This window comes from Poeciliopsis prolifica, unplaced genomic scaffold (assembly GCF_027474105.1).
Source record: "Poeciliopsis prolifica strain line A6 unplaced genomic scaffold, Auburn_PproV2 SCAFFOLD027, whole genome shotgun sequence".
Taxonomy (NCBI): domain Eukaryota; kingdom Metazoa; phylum Chordata; class Actinopteri; order Cyprinodontiformes; family Poeciliidae; genus Poeciliopsis; species Poeciliopsis prolifica.
The window spans coordinates 274,971-295,727 of NW_026562402.1; the positions used below are offsets into that span (position 1 = coordinate 274,971).

At 39.2% G+C, this 20,757-nt stretch overlaps 1 protein-coding gene across 4 annotated transcripts in view; it reads left to right on the forward strand.

The window, feature by feature from the left end:
• Positions 1-20,757, forward strand: part of prex1 (phosphatidylinositol-3,4,5-trisphosphate-dependent Rac exchange factor 1) — a 99,593-nt gene that overhangs the window by 12,702 nt on the left and 66,134 nt on the right. For 2 of the 4 annotated variants that reach the window (XM_055048692.1, XM_055048694.1), the window contains exons 1-5: positions 3,562-3,945; positions 5,686-5,751; positions 6,869-6,991; positions 14,712-14,816; positions 18,860-18,961. In XM_055048692.1, coding sequence (XP_054904667.1) covers positions 3,790-3,945; positions 5,686-5,751; positions 6,869-6,991; positions 14,712-14,816; positions 18,860-18,961 — 552 coding nt within the window. In that variant the 5' untranslated portion in view covers positions 3,562-3,789. Of the gene's footprint in view, positions 1-3,561; positions 3,946-5,685; positions 5,752-6,868; positions 6,992-14,711; positions 14,817-18,859; positions 18,962-20,757 lie in introns of those variants that run through there. The other 2 variants (XM_055048693.1, XM_055048695.1) reach the window with 1 other exon arrangement.

Consider the following 20,757-nt stretch of genomic DNA (forward strand, 5'->3'; position numbering starts at 1 on the left):
AAATATACATAAAGCACAAAGGAACAATATATATAGTAGCTGATTATTCTAATTCTAACCTGTAGCAGAATAATTTTTTTTAACCTGACTATCATTAGTATTGATGTATTTGGAGCAGAAACTTGATGTAAAACCTTTTGATGTGTCCTGAAGGAACAGCAGAGTTTCCTTTGCTTTTTCATCACTCAGCAGGAACTTTGCTTACCACAACAATGAAGAGTGATGTAGTATGCATGACCAATTGACAGACGGATTAGATGTCTGATGCTTTAACCAGCCAGTCTACTACTGGGGCTGATTGAAGTCAAAGAGAGTGTCTTTTAAAATCACACTCACACAGAGTACATGAATTCTGATTTATGTACTCTGACTTTAGAAACAACTTTTTTGTTCTTTTTGAGGTAAAGCCTACCAAATAACATCTCCAAACATTAATATTTCCTGTTTTAAACAAATTATTACATCATCTGCCCTGCATCCAAATGAGATTTTAGTCACCTCTACCCATGCTAACTGAGCAGATGGACCTCATTCAGAAGTAATTCAGGGTCTTGTGATTATTGAGAATGTTGTGGCTCGCTTTCTGTACTGATGACAGCATGCTGATGTCAGAAAGGATGAAGAAAAGGTGGTTGCTTTAGGTATGAAAGTAAACCATGGTCAATAAGTGCTGCCTCTAGAATGTTGATGAAACAGTAATTTTCTGTAGAAGAGCATCTAGAGGGTATATGTCTGTTATTCATGACCGTCCTCATTCCTAATAACTGCATCTTGATTTATATCACTTTGTGTTTGCAGCATGGAGTTGTTCTTTCCATCCCAGTGATGGTTAATTTAAGTTGAAAGCTCAATCACATCTGATTGAGAGGGACTGGCAGAAAAACTTGCTTTGTTTTGGCTCTGTGTTTTCACCTTGACAGCCAATTTGCCAAGCCAGTCACACCTGGTTAAAAAAAGTCGCACCAAATTTACGCTGCGGTGGGTTGTTACTGACAACCCGTCATACGTCCAGCTGCAGATTTAGATGGCAGAGAAAGTCAGAAGAAATCAGGTTCCTGTCTCACTTCTTCAAAACATGACTGACTTTCCTGTTATCTCGGCAGGAAGTTGGCCTCTCTGCCGGTTATTACCCTCAAAAATAGATGAATATGAAAATGTGTCCTGACTGCAGTTTGACAGATCGTGATGCTTTGCATTCTAGGTACCGGCCAAGCAGCGTCCATCAGATGTCACCGCCTTCCCAATTAAACCCAAAATGGCCTCTCTTGGGCCAGTTCAATGTTGTTTATCATGACTATTTTCTCAAAATAAAGCAGTTCAGACTCTAGGAGTTAGTTTTTTATTTTCTAGTTCAAGCTGTCCTCTCTTGCTTGGCTGAGTTTACTGTCTGGGCGAGCAGTAAAAACCTCCCAGCTTTCTCTCCAAACCAACCTGTGTGCTTTGTGATGGAACAATAAAGATAGACAACACAACCCGGAGTGAAGTAAGGAACTCCCTGTTACGCTTTCCAACCGGCCTCCCTTCTGATCGCCACATCTGCATGACACATTTTCTTAAATTGTGACTCAAGAGATGCTTCACCTTGGACCTCACCATTTGTTCCAGTCTGAATTTTTTTCTCCTCATCCTGTGGGTCTCATACTTTCTTCTGCTTCCATCGCTATGCCTCTCCTCTGTTTCTGACTGAATTCAAAGCTTGTGTCTTGCATCTTCTCATCTCCTCTTTCACACCACTGACTCCACCATATGGAAGTTGCCATATGGGAGACTTAATTAGCGTACGCCACAAGCACAATCAGCTCCCTCTCGAAGTCAGTCAAGAACATGACAACCTCTGCTTCCCTTTAATACTGCTCTTAATTAGTGGTCGCAGTTCATAGCTAAAGACACTTGCTTTTTATAAGCAAGAAACCTATGCAAAAGCTAGTAAAGGCGGGAAAGGAGTGAAACAAACCTTCCTTGAACTGCCCAGACTGAGAGGAAATTATACAGTTGATGCCTGACAGTCTGGTTTGCAGAATTCTATGTTTAGAGCAAATGTGTGATTATAAGAGTTGGTCTTTCATTACAGACGGTGACTTACTGGAACTTAGTAACCTGGCTTTTAAGACGGAGTCTTGCAAAAAAATTTTTATCAGTACTTCTTTTTTCATACTTCACACTCAGCAGAGGTTCAGGGGGTGGGTGAATTTCATCCAAATGAATTTTCTTGTAGAAAGAATATTATATAACTAAAAGTACAATATGTACATATATTTATATGTAGAGCCAAAATATTTGTATATTGTTTTACTTATTAACCTTTTACATCTCCCTCACTTTTCCATTTGATGTTTATTTTTTTTTATAAATTTCTCTGACCATATTTGACTCATTACTTTTAATGCTGTATCAGAAACACAGGTTGCAAAGCAAAACTCAAAAGACCAACGTAACCGAATACCTCCACCAAAAATAGAATAACACTGTATGGAAAACATAAAACAGAGATTGCTTAGATGTCCACAGTGTTTTATTTTTTGGTTTACACAGTATTGATCAGAGTTATTAATGTATTGTTCTGGATTTCTCTGGTTATTGGGTTTATGAAACACCATCACACTTTTTAGCAAATGTTTTGAAATAATATATTTATTTAAAACTGAAGCACTCGAACAAATGTACCAAGATTTGAAAATCACGAGTCCCTGTGGTTTATTGTTCTTTAATGTCGAAGTAACCAGAGGTTTCGTCTGGCTGTGTTGAGCAAAACATTATACAGCACTGTCCCTCCCTTGCCTGTTGCTGCGTACTGCTAGTCAGCTGGCTGATGCACTTTTCTCTTACTTATAGGAAATATTATGTTTTCTGTTTAGGAGTATTTTTATTCAGAAGGAGCTATGGTCAGCATCACTTGTCAGCTGCAGTGTTAGGAATAATGTCCAATAGACAAATCTGGCATTTAGTTCCCACATATTGCATATTTCATATTTTATAGGCTAAAAAGTGTAAGCAGTATTAGATATGAAAAAAAAAAGTTTCCCTTCTGGTGGTTCTTATCCTCTGAGCTCGGGTCCTCTACCAGAGGCCTGGGAGCTTGAGGGTTCTGCGCAGTATCTTGGCTGTGCCTAGGACTGCACATTTCTGGACTGAGATGTCTGATGTTGTTCCTGGGATCTCTTGTAGCCACTGCTCCAGTTTGGGGGTGACTGCCCCGAGGGCCCCGATGACCACAGGCACTACTGTGGTCTTCACCTTCCAGGCCCTCTCCAGTTCCTCCCTGAAACCCTGGTATTTCTCCAGTTTCTTGTGCTCCTTTTTCCTGATGTTGCAGTCGCTTGGTATTGCTACATCTACCACAACGGCTTTCCTCTGTTTCCAGACAGACAGATCATTCTGTCTGTCTGGATCTGGAAGTCCCACAGGATCTTAGCTCTGGCATTCTCCACCACCTTTGGGGGTGTTCCCCACTTTGATCTCGGGGTTTCCAGTCCATATTCTGCACAGATGTTGCTGTACACCAGTGCTTCTCAAATAGTGGGGCGGGCCCCCTTTGGGGGCGCGGTGCGATACCTGGGGGGGCGCGTGTGATCCTGGGGAACAGGCTTTTTTTTTGGCCGTACTAGTATAAAGTGTAATTGCGCACAGTAGGCGGCAGTGGCGCTCTCATTGTTACTTCTGTCACGTTTGCGACAGTGCAACATTTTACGACTTACAAGACAACAGGTTTGCCTTGGTTAGCAGTGTTACGTCAACAAAAAGCTCCGACTGCGTTCTGTCTATGGCGTCCGTTATTCAACAACCCCCAACATGAAAAAGTTTTTAACAGGAATGAAAAGAAAAGCGGAGAGAGACAAAGATAATGAGACAACAGAAAGTCAACCGAAAGCTAAGAAGAGGAAATACGACGAAGCGTATTTAGCGCTTGGCTTCACTGTGACTACAGTTGGAGAAGAGGAAAGACCGGTGTGTTTGCTGTGTCTAAAAATGCTCGCAGCGGACAGCATGAAGCCAAATAAATTAGCGCGTCACTTAAATACGTTACATCCCAATCACGCCGATAAGCCGCTAGAGTTTTTTCAGCGAAAACGTGCTGAATATTGCCAACAGTCATCCCGCTTTGTGAAGGCTACTTCAGTAAACCATCGAGTGCTGCTAGCATCATATAAGGTGGCGTACCAAATTGCGCAGTGCAAAAAGCCCACACCATAGCAGAGGAGCTGATATTGCCTGCAGCAGTAGACATGGATTTATTTATTTTTAATTTCAGGCATTGATGCACTTAAAATCTTTTCTGTTGCAGACTTAAAACACGATTTAATAAAGTTATTCTTTGTAAGTTTGACCATATGTCTTTCTTTTTTTCTTTAATGTTAATGAAAAAATGTTATGCAGAGATGGATAGTCACGGTGGGGAGTGGGGGGCGCGAATAGTTTTCTTCTTGCTAGGGGGGCGTAACGGAAAATAATTGAGAAGCACTGCTGTACACTATGCCTGCCACTTGGTTATGTCGTTCCATGTACGTTTTCCCTGCCAGTATCTTGCACCCTGCTGTGATGTGCTGGACTGTCTCAGGGGCCTCCTTGCACAACCTACACCTTGGGTCTTGTCTGGTGTGGTAGATCTGGGCCTCTATTGCTCTGGTGTTTAGGGCCTGTTCCTGGGCGGCCAGGATGAGGGCCTCCATAACCATATATAACCAAAAATGGTTTTATATATATATATATATATATATATATATATATATATATATATATATAGTAAATACACATTTGTTTATATTTGTTTATTTATTTCTAATAAATATAATATATTTATATTTATTTATTTATATTTAATGTGAATTATTTGTATGCCTCAAATAAGAGGTAAAAAGGTCAATAACCTTGAGCTTCACTTCTACCATTCATCTATGGAGCCAGGTTCATCAGCTCCCTTTAAGCACCTGACAGGATATTGATTTTCAGCCTTGAGGCTTTGAAAGCTGGAGACAAAACAGGAAGAAGAAGTGGGTTGGGGGTGAAGGGGTTCATGGGTTGGTTATGGGATCCATGTCGTCTCCTTTTTAAGATCCGATTAGTGTCTGGAGATGAAACAGATTAAGGGAAGGTTCAGCCTGTCAAACTGTGATGATGGGGAGAGAAATGAGGAAGATGAAAAAAAGAAACTGTTGGCAGATTCACTTCCTTTCTCCCCTTTTTTTGTCACATCCTGATTGGTAGGTGACAATACATATGCCTGCACAAGTAAAGCTCACCGTGATGTGATTCTGTTGCAGCATCTTTCTCTAGAGATGCTGTAACAGAAGCAATAATTTTGGTCTGACTGATACTTGGGTGCCTCAGATTCCAACTGTTGGGAAGGAATCTGAGGAAAGGTGTTGAACATATTTTTATTAAATGGATAGTTCTGTGCAACAATAGGAAAACAACTGAGAGATGACTTTCTGCAGATAAGCCTGTGTGTGTGTCTCTTTCTGCAGAGCCTCTGACAGAATCTGTTTGCATAGTATCCATTTCCTTAAAGAAGAAAAGACATGTGCCTTACATCTGAAACAAGGAGTTGGCACTCTTGGACTACTTAACCGCAGGAAGTTTGTCTTGTTCCGTTTTACTGACCCAGATGCCTCTGAGACCCCCACGTTTCTTCATTCACATTAAATTAAATGTTCTGTTTTTAAGTATCTGTTTCTGTTTTCTCTTCAGGCATTTCTTCAGAGAATCAGGCAAATTCCAGATGACCAACAGTGTCTTTCACCTGAACACGTCAAGGTAAGCCCCCAAAAGCCTAACGCAAACATACAATGCTTGAGATCTACCAATCGGTCGGCCAGAAATCGGAATTAACCAATTTTTCGTTGATCACCTGTGATTAGTAACCAACCAGCCAAACTTAGATAATTAGATAATTTCTTATCCTATTCAAAGAGTCATCCAAACTAAGAAATCCTGTTTTCCATTACATGTACATATACTTATATATAAATATATGCAGATGATAAGTATTAATCATTTGTATACGCAATGATGTACTTTTTTGAATTTCTGAAACTTGAGATAAAGAACTTATTATTGGCATAATATTGTGATGTCTTCATGTTCTGTCTGGCATAATATTGTAATGTCATAATAGGCATAGTACTGTAATGTCTTCATGTTCTGTCTGGTTTAAAACTCTAATATGTCTAAGCACCTGCAGTACATTTTCCCAGATATTATAGTTCTTAAAAAATGGGAATCAGTTTAAATAATGGACAGGTTAGCTGATTGGTATCAGTCATGAAAAGCTTAGTTGGTACACATCTTAAAAAATATATCACAGTTCCCTTTAGGCTTATTGTAATAAACAATAAATCAATTAATCACATGATAATTTATCACAGGCTCAATAATTTCCATTGACGTGATTAATTGATTTTCTCTTTTCTCTCTTTCTGGCAAAAACTGAATGATAAAAATCTTTAGTTTGGTGCTTTGGGCTCAAGTATCTATTTTCTGGAACAGAAAGTTTTTTTTTCTTTTTTATATTATAAAGACTTAATAATTAATTGTATTTGTTGTTTCTGTAATTTTGTTTATTTGTTTTGGATATGTAAAATGCCTTAAAGTTCCAGTATTAAATATTTGTTAGAATTTAAAGTTTATTGGCCTTTAACAATGTAATCTTGCATTATTATGTAATTACCATTATATTACTTGAAAATGGTCTCAAAACAACAATATTATTGTTTATCTCAATAATTTCGGAGGGCATTTATCTAGTAACGTTTGTTATTGTGACAGGCATCATTCTCACAAATAAATCCTTAGATGAAACATTTAATATAGTCTATCTTATCTCCCTCTGTTCATCTCCCTTTCTTCACATATTTCTTTTTTCCACACACAGATCCTGTTTTCCAACATCGAGGACATCCTGGAGTTGCACAGAAAGGTGCTCTCTGCTCTGGAGGCCGGCTTGCAGCCTGAACCTCACCCTAACCACTCGCTGGGCCACTTGTTCCTGCAGTTCGTAAGTCCACACAGAAAGCAGAGGACAGCAGAAGGCCATATGGATTGACCTCGCATACATGAACTCTGCATTCAAAAGCACAGACATAAAACAAAAACTCGTTTTCATCCTTAACCTTAGATGCAGGAAAAATGTCTTTTTTCTTATCTCATAGCCCCACAAACCAAATCAGTTGCACAGAGTCTTCATCATTTGGTGATTCTGTATTCCTCTTTTGCCACTCCATCACTATTTGAAAGTCCAAGACACACTAGCTCCCCCCATGAAACCAACAAACAAAGAACCTTGATGAAGCCCCCCCCACACTCCCCCCTTTGCTGCTGCTCCCCTCTGGATGAACTCGTTTGGCCCCCAAGCAACAAACAAAGAAGGGCCTTGTCTGGGAAAGAAGACATGATGTGTCACTCAGCCAGAGGGACAATGTTCCTGCTGGTAGCAGGAACATTGTCCCTGGCTCCAGCTCCTTCTTTCTCCCCTCCATTTGTCCCTCTGATAATTTGTCTTCACTTTCACTGAGGGACAAAATATGCCAGCATCAATATTTTCTGCCCAGGCAACAGGAGCACAGACAGCCTGAGTTTCACTTTTTTAGATACAGCATGCTGGATCACAGATGGCCTTAGCTTTTTCTGAGAAGCTCAAACATTGTTGTGGAGTAATTTCACAGTCAGACACAATCTGTCTGGTATCCGCTTGTGACACAGATGACATTTAATATCTGTCACAGAATTAGCTCATCACGATGCACCTGCACACATGTGTGAGGTGTTAGCGTGCAAGACCTAGTGCCAGGGTGGAGAAATGATTAACGCATGCTGTTTTCCATCTCTTTGTTCTCCGACTGACGGTGGAAAGGAAAAAACTGAAAGATGAGAATTTATTTTGGTTTACCTGAAATAGAATTGATCTTTACAGCAGAGCTTTTAATTCATTTGACTGGTGTTAGACACATCAACAATAGTTCAGGATGTTGATTCAGGGTTGTAAAATGAGCTTATGTTGAGCTGGACTTAGACCGTCGTGAGACAGGTTAGTTTTACCCTACTGATAATGTGCATTCAGGTCACACGATAGACCACTAAACAAGAATTTAACAGTATTCTTGGAAAAAACCTGTCAATCCAAATAGAGTATATGTTTGATTAAAGAGCCTGCCTTCTCCAATTATAACATTTTTTGTTTGTCTAATTTTAAGGTGCTGGAAAACATAATACAAATTTGTAAATCTTGAGCTTTGCTTTACTGGAACTCAGGTAAATCTCATATTATCTGTGTAGAAAAATAAAGGCATTGACTGCTTCCCAGATCTCTTGAAAAACATAAAAGGTCTTTATGTTTCGTCAAGATGCGATATTGTGAAAAAGATGTCAGTTTTATCACCATTATCAGCTAACGGCTAGCAGAGCTGTTTGTTTTTTGCTCGCGGTTCAGTATTCTCAGATTCATCTCTTCACTGATTTTCATTTCTAAAATATTCAAAAGAAAAACTTGACATACATATTAGTTTTTGCGTTAGCTCCCAGGTGGTTTCCACTTTTTGAGGCATATTTAGTGTTTGATTAAACTATGAAAATAAGGATAGAATAGCTAAGCATTTTTATGGCAGGTAGCAAGTAGTGTGGCGATCTTAAACCCAGTAAATACAGAGTGCAAACGCATCATAGAAGATTTTAAAATGGAGGAGGCTTCTTCATCAGCCAACTTGACATTGAACTTCTAGCTTGTCACACAAGCTCACAGCGACTCAATAACCACTTCCTCTCTTACTTCAAAATGAGACATGGATACAGGAAGTCAACCAGATCTGGGGGTCATACCATCAGCTTTGACTAGAACAACAACCAGATTGTAATTCAGGGAACAAACCTCATTTTGAAGAGAAATATTATGGTTTTAATCTTCTTACTTTTCTGGGTTATGAACAGGTGAAGGTTCTGCAGTCTGAAGCTGATGGTTATACATAAAACCAGAGCTGACCTTTACCTTCTTAAAACAATTTATATCTCAGGAAAAAGCCCTGGCAGCTTATGAAATACCAACTAATGTGGATCTACGCTAGCAAGAGATCAGAAAATAGTTCTGACAGGATATAAATTTCTTGTTCAATGTTCAAATGTGTTACAAATGTTCTTTATTCAGTGAAATATAGTTGTGTTTGAGAAAAATCCATATTGCTGCATAGTAAGCCAAAGGGATTTTGTGGGTCACAGGTCAAGGTGAGCGTCTCTGAACTTCCACAGTCTCTGAATATGTTATCTTGGAAACACCTGGAGGAAATTTGGTTACAACTGACACATATGTGTCAGTTGACTCTATTATGAACTGATTATATTTCTGGGGACAAAGGTCAGTCAGTTGTCACAAAACACATTTTTTGGCTGGAACTCAAAATTTCAAACCCTCATTCGGTGAAATTTTAAACAATCAAGAAGCAGATCGACATTCTATATGCCAATCAGTCTATTTTTTTTTTTTTTTTTACTTTTACACTCCTTTTTTGGTTTTACTATGTGAAAATTATTACAGGTTTTGTGGCTTTGCCACAAATGGCATTGTCCAGATTTTCACTTTTTCCATTCAGAATTGTAGCTTTTGCCAGAGCAGCTCTGTTCACATATTCATTACACCAGGGATGCTCAATACGTCGATCGCGATCTACCGGTCGATTGCAGGAAGATTTTGAGTCGATCTCGGCAGCAGGTGACAAACTGAATGCGGCCAGGACACTGAAACCAGCACTTCCTCTTCTGACAGGCTTATCAAAATATTCACTAAGGTCCTAAACATTTGTAGCTTCATTATAGAATGATTAAAAAAATCAACAAAACGTGTTAAAATCAATATTCTCAGTAATTATTGTTAGGTTTCGTTCCAGAATTAATTAACAAATAAAAAAGCAACTCAAAGACCGACTGACAAGCAGAGCAGGAGTTTAAATGAGATATTCAGCCAGCGCTATGTTCAGGGGAGGCTCATTAATAATTGATAACTAAATATCAAGCCTGGAAATCTGATATTGAAACGGACTGAATGTTTTTAACATAATTTTGCTCGGCTTGCAGGGCAACTGCCATGGCAACGGGTGTGCTTAGCGATAAAGAGAGAAAGAGAGTAACAAGGTGTGAGTGGTTCTGAGTTGATTACCTGTTCAGATTGTTTCACCTTTGTTTACCTTTGTTTATCTTTGCTGTGGTTCATCACAGCCGCTGTAGTTTCTGAACGTTAAAAAAAAAAATACAAACTTGGACTAATTACCTCGTTCGTTTGCAGTAAACATCACAACAAACATCAAATAGGATTCAAATAAGAATTCAAAATATATTTGATTAAGTTTTAACAAACAAATGGCTTCTACCACGATAATTTTGTGAAATTAAATTAATTATATCCCAAATTCAGAAGATTTGCCTTTACCTTTGCAGAGCTCTTTGGTTCCTCCTATTAGTCTGTAGTTTCTCATATTGACGTCATCAAACCAAGTTTTAGATGTACCATAACTCACTGACACCTGCTGGTCTCAGGTTTGCAACTAGCTTGTGACTGAAAAACCAGTAACCTGCTCCCAGTGTCTGAATCTCACTGAGGAAGAAACTGCATTAGGTTTTCTTTAACTTTATTTTTTCTGATATAACTGATGTATATTTGCATAAAAAATGAGTCAATAGGGTTTAATTTACAATTTTTATGTCTTCGTGTCATGAGGTCGATCTCAGCCGGCTGTTGAGAGAAAAAGTAGATCTTGGTCTCAAAAAATTTGAGCACACCTGCATTACAGTTCCATGAGCCTTGTCTCCTTCTTGGCCAATCGCTCAGCCCATCTGGCGCCCTCTGACTGCGGCCCTTGACCTCCACCAAAGGTCAACACCATGACTGGGATTAACCTCCGGCATTGTTCAACAGCACAATGAGAATCGGGAAGATTCAAAGCTATTTAAAGTCAGACGCTGGTGAGATGGCTCAGAAAGAGATAAATTTATTTATTTATTTCAGCTTAAAACTCTTTGCAATTTTCTTTTTAGCAAGGACTTTTTTTTTACTTTATTCGTAAATACTTAGATGTAAAAATCCTTACATTTTTACAATGTAAGTAATCTTTGCTTAAGGCTTGCATTAGCTCCAGGATTACAGAACCACCCAGATACACGCGCAATTATGAAAAAGATGATTCATGTCGAAGAGGTTTTTCACCATTGTTTGCTCCATTTTGGGCCATGTATATATAGTGAGGCTGAAAGAGCCAAACAGTCATGTCAGTCTACATTTTCTAAATTCCCCTACCTTTGCCCACTACACTCTGACTCGACACGTTTCCCTCTGTGAGATCCCGCGCTCCCATCTGAGTCTTCAGAAAAACATTCCAGTGACTAAGAATTTAAATACAGATTGTTTATCAAAGGAACAGCCAAAGCCTTTGAGTTATTTTGGCATAAGTGATGTCTTTCACAGTGCCCCTGGACTTCAGGAAGAACTGCAGAAATATTTTTTTGACCCCAGTTTCATAAATAAGCTACTTTAAGGTCTTCTGAATCGAGTGTGGAGTTGTCCTGATGCATGGAAGAGAAATACCTCGTAGAGGTTCTGTTTTACTCAGGAACAAACCAATGAGCCTGATCAAAAACAAGATTTGAAGGTTGATTAAGTCTGGACTGAGTTACTACAAGTTCAGCAAGTCATGATAACTGTAATCACAGATTGGGTTTACATGCCTATGAATCATCATAATCATTATTATTATGATTAGTATTAATTTATTTTCTTCATGTAGCAACCACCATTTTTTTCATTTTCTTATTTTTGGGGGATTTTATGTTTTTTGATGACTGATGACTGATGTTAAAAATCTCTCAGTATAAAAGTGGTACTACTGAGTTCATGTCAACTTTGTTTTTTAATTGTGAATTGTAAAGAAAACTGTACATAATTTTTTAAAATAAAAATCCAAATTGTGTGGCTCTTCTGATGTCCTGCACTCAAATACCTCTAAATAAGACAAACAAATGGTGCACTGCTCAGATGAGACTGAAAATAAACGTTTTGGTAATCCTGGAGGAAAACCATTGAATATTTGTGCATTCACTCATCTACTTTGTGTTTGTGTGTCACATAAAATCCCAGGAAAGGACTTTTGGATGTAACTTGTCAAAATGTGAAATGCTTAAAGGAATAAGAGTAGTTTTGTAAATCAGGGTATATTACTGACGTTTTGAGAGACATACTCTGGACTTCAAAAGTAAGTAATGTGAACCCAATCTAGTATTTATTTACAACTTATGAAATCACACTTCAGTTGGCCAATCTTCCATTGGCAAACTGTCATTTAAACAGGAGATCATGGCATTTTTTCCTTCCAATATTCACCTTATAAAGCTCAGAATGAATATATTTGGCTCTTTGTTTCCAGGAATGTGAAGCGTTCATTCCAGTTCAGGCTTTAGCAACCTTTTATTGATTACGCAAAGTGTAGAAATACAGGCATGCATAAAACCTGAAAGATGAAACTTTATTGTACCAACATCCATAGACGTCCTCTCTCTCACTTCTCCTTTTCTGTTTGCTGTATGTCATAGTGGAAATGAATAAACAACATCCCAAGATGTAGCACTTCCTCATTTTCATGTTAGGTGATGCATCATGCTATGCAACAAACCACCAACTGCAACGGATGCAGAACCTTTTGTCAGACTGGCATTTCGATTCAGTTACAAGAAGAAATGCAACACCTGGTCTTGTGAAAACACACTGCAGCTTCAGATGTATTATTCATGCGGCGTAGTACAGGCTGAAGCTGAATACACAGCCTGTTGCTGTTTAAAGCCCATTAAGTATAGGTAGCTAGTAGGATGTGAAACCATGTAAAGAGTGGAGCCTAATCTTGACATGTAGAAACTGAAACTGTCATCTGAAACAGCCTTGTAAGTGAAATCTAAAACTACAGGAGCTTGGTTGCTGCTCTAAGCTTCAGCTGCATACTCTGTCCTGAAGAGGTTAATGGACACAATTTAAAAGCCACTATTTGCGCTTACATTACAAATGTACGCATATCTTTGTCTATATTTTACTAATATAGAAAAAACAAAACTATTTTGTGGTGTTTCCATTAAATAAGAAATTAAATTGTTATCACATGTGAATAAGCTTGTTCTCATGATAAGTCATTAAAAACACTGGATTTAAACAGTTACATGAGATATAGTCATAAATCAGCCATGGTGGTGCTAGTGCTGAACATCTATCAGCCAATTAGAGGAGTCAGGCATCAGAGCAATAAGTCCCACCCACTTGGGAGCGGCTCTATCTGCAGCGTTTTGGGGAAATATTAGTCGGTAATTTTGCAGAAGGATTCAATTCGTTGGAATTACAAACAGAACTTTTAATGAACTGTGATGCTGAAAACTGTGGTGGATTCAGCTGCACATTGTCTGAAAAACATCAAAACTACAAAACACAAAATGGACTACCGAGTTTTTTTTGTTTGTTTTTTTGGTGGGGTTTGTATTGCCATGTTTCCATAAAGCAAATTTATTTTTTGTTATTTCAATTTGCACAACTCTGGCCAATGTAAACACAGCTACAGTCAAACATCTGAAGTGCAAAGATTGGAATAATTTTAAGAAAAAGGGTAACTTCTGTTTAACAGTGATTTTTGATTTTATTTACTTTTCTTCCTACACAAAATTGATCTCATTAAGACTTTCTCATTTAAATGCATATTTTCAAAATGATGCAATCACAGTCCAATGTGAAGGGCAAACATTGTTTACTGCAGTCTGACAGCATCTGGCAGAAGATTCTGATCCAAAACAGCACTGAGAGCATCAGCTGTTATAATATACACATGGTCTCTGACTGCCTTTATACAAACATTGATGAATCATTCGTTCCTGTTTGTAACAAATACAAGAAACAGCATCAGCACATGCCTAAGCACCCCCCACCCCCCACACACACACACACACGCACACACACACACACTCACACACACGTACACACGCACACACACACACACACACCCCCCCCACACACACACACACACAAACACACACACTGTTTATTAACCTGATGTCGAACTTTGATAAATGTTAATGGCAGTCTGGATTGAGGGAACTCTCACTATGTGTTTTAAAAAGAAACCTGTATTCAGCCAATCAGAAAACCACAACAACAAATTTAGAGCTGCGTCTGCCAGCCCACAGCAACGTGGCAAAATGCTCCACATCTTGTAAACATGCTTAAATGCATGACTTGCATTAAGAGTGTGTGAATTTTGTATTCTGAGGTTTCCCAGTGTATTTTGTTCAAAAGCCTATGTTAACATTTGGTGGTACACTTCAAAAAGTAAAAAAACAAAACAAAACAAAACAAAAAAAAACCCAAAACAACATAACTAAACACGCCCTAGTCAAAGTGCAGACATAAATCCAATTGAGGATTTCTAGAAAAACTTTTAAGAAACTGCCATCAGCATATGCTCTTCATTCAAGAGCATATGCTGTGTGTTCTCAGACAAGAACACACAGCTGGTACATAATACATGTTTGAAGACATGCAGCTGTAATTGCAGCTAATGGTGGATGACTCACTTTTCATATTCTGATTTGTAAAACACTTTGAAAGCCTCAGCTCCTTTTCAGCCATTTACAGTTTGATTCTTTGAGTTGTAAACTCACAGGTGAAATGTTTTGGACGGCCATTTAAAAAGCTGCTTTTCTGCTGTTTTCAGAAGCAGAGCTTCTCAGTTTACGGCGAGTACTGCAGTAACCATGAGAAGGCTTTGCGACTTCTGATGGAGCTCAACAAGATTCCCAACATACGGACCTTTTTACTGGTAAGATAAAATATATATCCTTTATTTTCTCCAAAGAGTTTTTGCGGTGCTGGTGGCTTGTATTTTATATAGTAGACAGACAGGAAAAAAGGCAAGGAGAGGGAGGAAGACATGTGGCAAAGGTCTCTGGGACTGGGAGTCGAACTCGCGACGTCTGTGTCGAGGACTGAGGCCTCCAAACATGGGGCGTGTTAAATGCCTGCGCCGCCACAGCATGCGCCATATCCCTTATTTTCAAGTCTTTCTTTGTTTGTTTATTCAGGGGTCAAACTGAGGTTTCGTTTATGCATGTTTTTTGTCCGTTATAAAAATACATTAAAATTTGGGTTGTAACCTCAGAGAAATTGTGAACACTTTTGTTAGACTCTGGATGACTTCAGAGCTGATTTTCCTCTGGGTAATTGTTTCTATATTCTTAAATATTTTTCAGTTCTTTTTTTCCTTTGACCTAAATTTGCTTAATATCCTGACTCTTTTCTGTGATCTTGTCTCGTTTTCACCACTCCTATCACCTCCATTTACATGTTAACACTTGAATAAAGGCCAGATACCATAACAAGGTCAGGAGGTTCTTCCTGCCTGGACAGGAAGCAACCGTCGTCAAGGTCACTTTTGTGTATTGTTACACTTGCAGTGCTTCCTCTGCCAGCTGCTTCCATGTTTTGACACCTAAATCTTTTGGGCACTGGACAATGAAGTTAAAATGGTGCAAGGGGGTCAAGAGCAGGGGGTCCCCGACTCCCAGGCAGTGAAGTCATCCTGGGATCAGCCAGCTGTGGATTGTTGTCAGCCATAACTGGACAGGCCGTGAACTCTGAGCCCCCCACGTCTGTCGCAGTCCGACTGCTTCCATGACATCCAGGGGATCAAGGCTGATGCATCCGCTGGATTTTTAAAAATATTTATTTTTGCTTCTCCTGGGTGCAGATTACCAGCTGTGAACCGGTGCATGATTCAGATGCTTCCAAAATAAAACCATTACTCAACATCTGGCTGTGCATCAAAACAATTATCAGATGTGTTTCTGTGTAGCAGAATTCAGTCAAATAAAATAAAACTGAAGTCACAAAATAAACTCCATTTTGATCCGGCAGGGATCTTTGTAGTAGTACAGGAAGAAATATATATTTTAACTTTAATTACCCACCAAAAATGTGTCATCAGTATCTCTTTTTGAATATTTCTGTAAATTGTATTACAATTTGAATTTCTTTCAATAGTGAATTTCTTTTTTCAACTGTGATGAGAGCTTCTGAAATTGTACATCGAACTGAGAAGCTAATGGCATTGTGAGCTAAGAGAGAAGTGAAGTTGAAAGAAAATTAGGTTAGAAGGGTGAGTGGAGTGACTGGTGGCTTCAGGCTGGTGGATTAAAAATACAAAGACGATGAGAGAGAAAAGGAAGTTTGTAGAAATTGGAGTAGGAATCGGGGTGTAAAAGGGAACAATTTAAAACAGCAGACATCTGAGATATTGAAAAGGTTAGTTTGACTTTTTTCTTTAATGCTTTTACAAGCCCATTCAGCCTCTCCAGCTATGTTTGAAAGAAATTGCCATGTGATCACAATGCTTCAAAGTGATTTCCAGGCTTTCTTTCCTCTGGAGAACGTTTCAGTGGTTTATCTAATTTGGCTTTTGATCATTTTCTGCTCCACTGGCTGGTAGCACACCAACCAAGACCTTCGTCCACTTCCAAAGAAGCAGAAGCTTCAGCCGGTTCTGAGGAAGAGTTTATTATTGCTCTGAGAAAAAAAAAATATTTCATAGGTTACGATTTTGTTAAATGGGTCTGGGATTTTGTAAAAGTATTTTTCATCACTTTTAATGGAAGACAAGATTCTCTGAAGTTTAAATTTATATCATAATTGTCACCATTTTTACTATGTTTTGATAATAGCAGTGTCAGTAGTTAATGTGATTGTCAAAATAGCCAAAGATTTGTTTCTAATTTAAGAAAAGGCATTAAAGTGCAATAAAATACAAGACCACAGTTCCACTTGGCTCACTATCCAGTTTTCTACAGAACAGCTTATACTTGACCTTCCCACACAGTCACAGTTAAATCCTATAGTGCAGTGCTAGGCTATTGCTAGCATGTTTACTCTTTGTTTTGACCATTAGGTTAATATGGTAAATGGACTGAACTTAGATAGCGCTTTTCCAGTCATTTTGACCACTCAAAGCGCTTTACACTAGAGTCACATCCATCCATTCGCACACACATTTATACACAGACCGGTAGGCAATTTGGGGTTAAGTGCTTTGCCCAGAGGCACATCAACATATGGCAGGAGGAAGCTGGAATCGAACTTACAACCTTCTGATTGCAAGACGACAACTCTGCCACACTGTCACAGTAGCCCACAACTTACAGTTGTAAATATATATTTACAACTGTAAGTGCATATTAATTATTATATTCTGCTCCAACAAAACTTACATTGTGGTTTTCCTGCTTCATAAACTCTTTGTTTTAAACATCATAACAGCTAATCATTAGTGTTTCAGGTGCTCTTTGCACAGCTTTCTTCTGCCTAGACAACTGTTGCTGACAGAGCAGGTCACGTGACACAAACAAGAAGTGAATGTCATTGTAAAAAGTGAAAAACAATTTGACAGAGGAACCTCAGACTGATAAGTTCAGCTGCATAATGCCACTATCCCGTCATCTGGTTCTGCAAGCTGCACACATAAATATAGAAAGTTAAAATAAAGTGTCTGGGTTTGGCTCAGCTTAGTCCGGCAATCAAAATAGCAATCATTTCAAAATGCCTTGATCAGAACCTAAGTACAGTTTTAATGACTGGATCAAGTTTAGCTAGCAGGAGTTCTGATCAGGGTGTGACTGTCTTGCTGAAAGAATCAAAACTCTAGGAGAAATTAACTAAGAAGTCAATTTTATTTGTATTAAAATATTAGTTATATCTTATGATTATTTCTAATTTTGCTAAAACACTAAAAGTTGTGATATTTGTAGAATTACTTTATGATGCAGAAAGAAAACAATAAACATATTCAACATAATTTCACAATAACAACAGCAATTGACTTTTGGTTCTAAAATCACATTTTACCTTTAGGTGTGAAAAGCATATCTCATAAAACAACATCCTTATGAATAAAAACATATTTAAATCTTTTCTCAGTCTTTGATCTGCTAAAGACTGGCTTCCTGATTGACTGATGCAAATGGCGTCTTTAGCCAACTGAAACATGACAGCAACAGCTAATTAATGTTAACAACTATAACTAACTAAAGCCTACGTACCCACGACAATTTCAAAGCACATCCACGGAATCTTTAATGTTATAAAACTTACATTAGATCAGTGAATCATCTCTAATTTCTTTTTCTGAAGTTTTGAAAAAGTAAATAAAATCTTAGACAAATGTGAAACAAATCACTTTAAAGAACAGTTTTTTTTACTTTTTTCGGCGTACTGTGTCTTGCAAAGATGGAAATTTTAATCCTCTCACTTTTAGTCACATTTTAAGCACAAAACTGCAATTGTTTTTAATTGGGATTCTATAAGAGAGACCAACACAAAGTAGCACTTAATTGCTATGTGTCAGGAAGATTTTTTTTTAATAAAAGTTCTGCAGCTTTAAATAATTTTTAAATTCACGAGAGCCATAAATCAGCCACAGCTAGTCCATTGGTCTTTGACTATACACACCGTGCAGCAGACATTAGATTGTCGTGATCTGTGTTTTTTGTATCTGTCCCTGTCAAATAAACAATAAAATAATAATAGAAGTATAGCTGTTTTTTATGAGTATGTTCGCCAGGTGATATATTTTCAGCCTTAGCCTTAAACTCACTTCCACCACCAACTTCCCCTCCCCTGGCAGAAATTTGTTTAAAATTGACACAGGAAGGAACCAAGTTAGACTTTCACATCCTATATGCGGAGCTGGACTACTTTCCAGTGCTGTTCTTCTCCTCTCACATCTTTTGTTTATTCTCATTAAATAATTATGTCATTGCTTTACTGCATATCCAGAAAACACAAGTCTGAAATGTGTTTCTGTTTCTTGTGTAGCACTGCATGCTGTTAGGAGGAAAGAAGAGCACAGACATTCCCCTGGAGGGTTACCTTCTCACTCCCATCCAAAGGATCTGCAAGTATCCTCTGCTGCTCAAGGTACGGCTGCAGCTGCTGCAACAATGATGCACCACGGTCGTCACAGTCTGAAAATCAAAGGGTTATGTTTGAGTTCCGGTCATGACTCATTTCTAAACTTGTGTAAGATGATTTGTACTGCGCCTTTAAGAGGAGTTACTAGGTTGTTTTCTGGCTGGCCCCTCCTCCGGAGGTTCTCGGTTTTTTTTGGTTTTTTGTTGTGTGTTCTGGCAAGATGGTTGAATAAACGTCTGGACCGCTAAGCTATTCCCGCTCATTGTCCTACTTTTTCTCCACCCGACCTCTCAGTTTCTGGTAACACAGATTTATCTAACATTACAGTGTTACACTGGTGGCAGCGGGTTTGTGGACGCTTTTAGCGATTGGAGTGGTGCGCACACGTTAGCATGCTAACCACGGATAGCTCGTGCTGCACGTGTTGAGCGGCGTATATAGCAGCTGTTGAAGACAAATTTTTTTTCTCTCTTTTTTTTTGCCCTCCTGTCTCTTTTCCTCTCTCGACTGCGGAGACGAATGCCCAGCTATGGCAAGTAATAATTGGGATCAACTACCTTTTCATTCTACAAGTAGCCGTGCAGCCACATTTTCATGGGCGACGGAAAAGAGGATTTTTCAAAATGGTGCAGACGTTTTGAAGTGACTGTTGCTGCTGATCCCGATACTACAGAGGATAGTTTGGTGAAACTGCTACCTACATGTTTAGGGGGTGCTGCTTTTAGTTACTGGGATAGCCTATCTGATGCAGAAAAAGCGGACTATTCTGCCACAAAAGATAAGCTGAAGAGCGTTTTGGACAAACTGCTTATTTGTCGACTTTCCAAAGCTACATTAATGCACGCAGTCGCCTTCCTGGTGAAGCCCTTCCTGTGTTTGCTGCTGAGATTTGCCGTTTGGTCGAAGAAGCTTTTCCGACTTATGGTAATAATGCTAAACAGGGAGAAAAATTTCGACGCTTTATTGCTGGACTGGACCCATACCTGCAGCTGCGATGTCATGAGCAGGGCGTTGACACGCTGGAGACTGCTCTGCAGTTTGCTATGCAGATTGAAACTGCTCACCAAGCTAGTAGAGTCTTCACTACCACGCCTCCTTTGCAGTCTTGGTCTACACCACCAGTTTACCCTGCTGTCTCACCTGGCTGGTCAACTCAGGTTCCTTCACCTACTCCTCTAGGAGTTCACTCGGCTACTGCAGATGATTTAAAGACTATGGCAAAGACTATTGAAACACTGTCGGCCAGAGTTGAACAGCTGCAGCTGACAATGGACCGCCAGCGAGAAGATGCACGTCGACAGGACGGGCGCAACTATGGACGAGAAGATGCACGTCGACAGGACGGGCGCAACTATGGATTTCGTTATCGGAGCTCCACTCCAGCTGGACGCCGGGGTGACCAATACTTGTCAGATGGATACTATGGGTCCCCTCCACGTTACAGGGCCTCATCAAACGATCGAAACACACCTCCCCGAGGTCCCAGTTCATATATGAAGGATGGACACAACCAACGGGGTTTACGTACCCAATCTGAATCATCTGACCGCTACACACTGGGCTACGGATCTGAAACCAGAGGCCTCTCTGGTCGTGGCCGCTCTCCTACCCGCTATGAAAGTGACCGCCGTAAACACTCACCCAGCCCAGGGCGAGTACGTTTCCGTTCCCTTCACATCCAAACGAAGCTCAGGGAAACTACAAGTAGCTGACAATGAGGGCAAATTGCCAGCTACTGACTTCTCCCTAGCCCAAACAGACACTAACATCTATCATGACACGGTTACTAGTGACGTTACAGG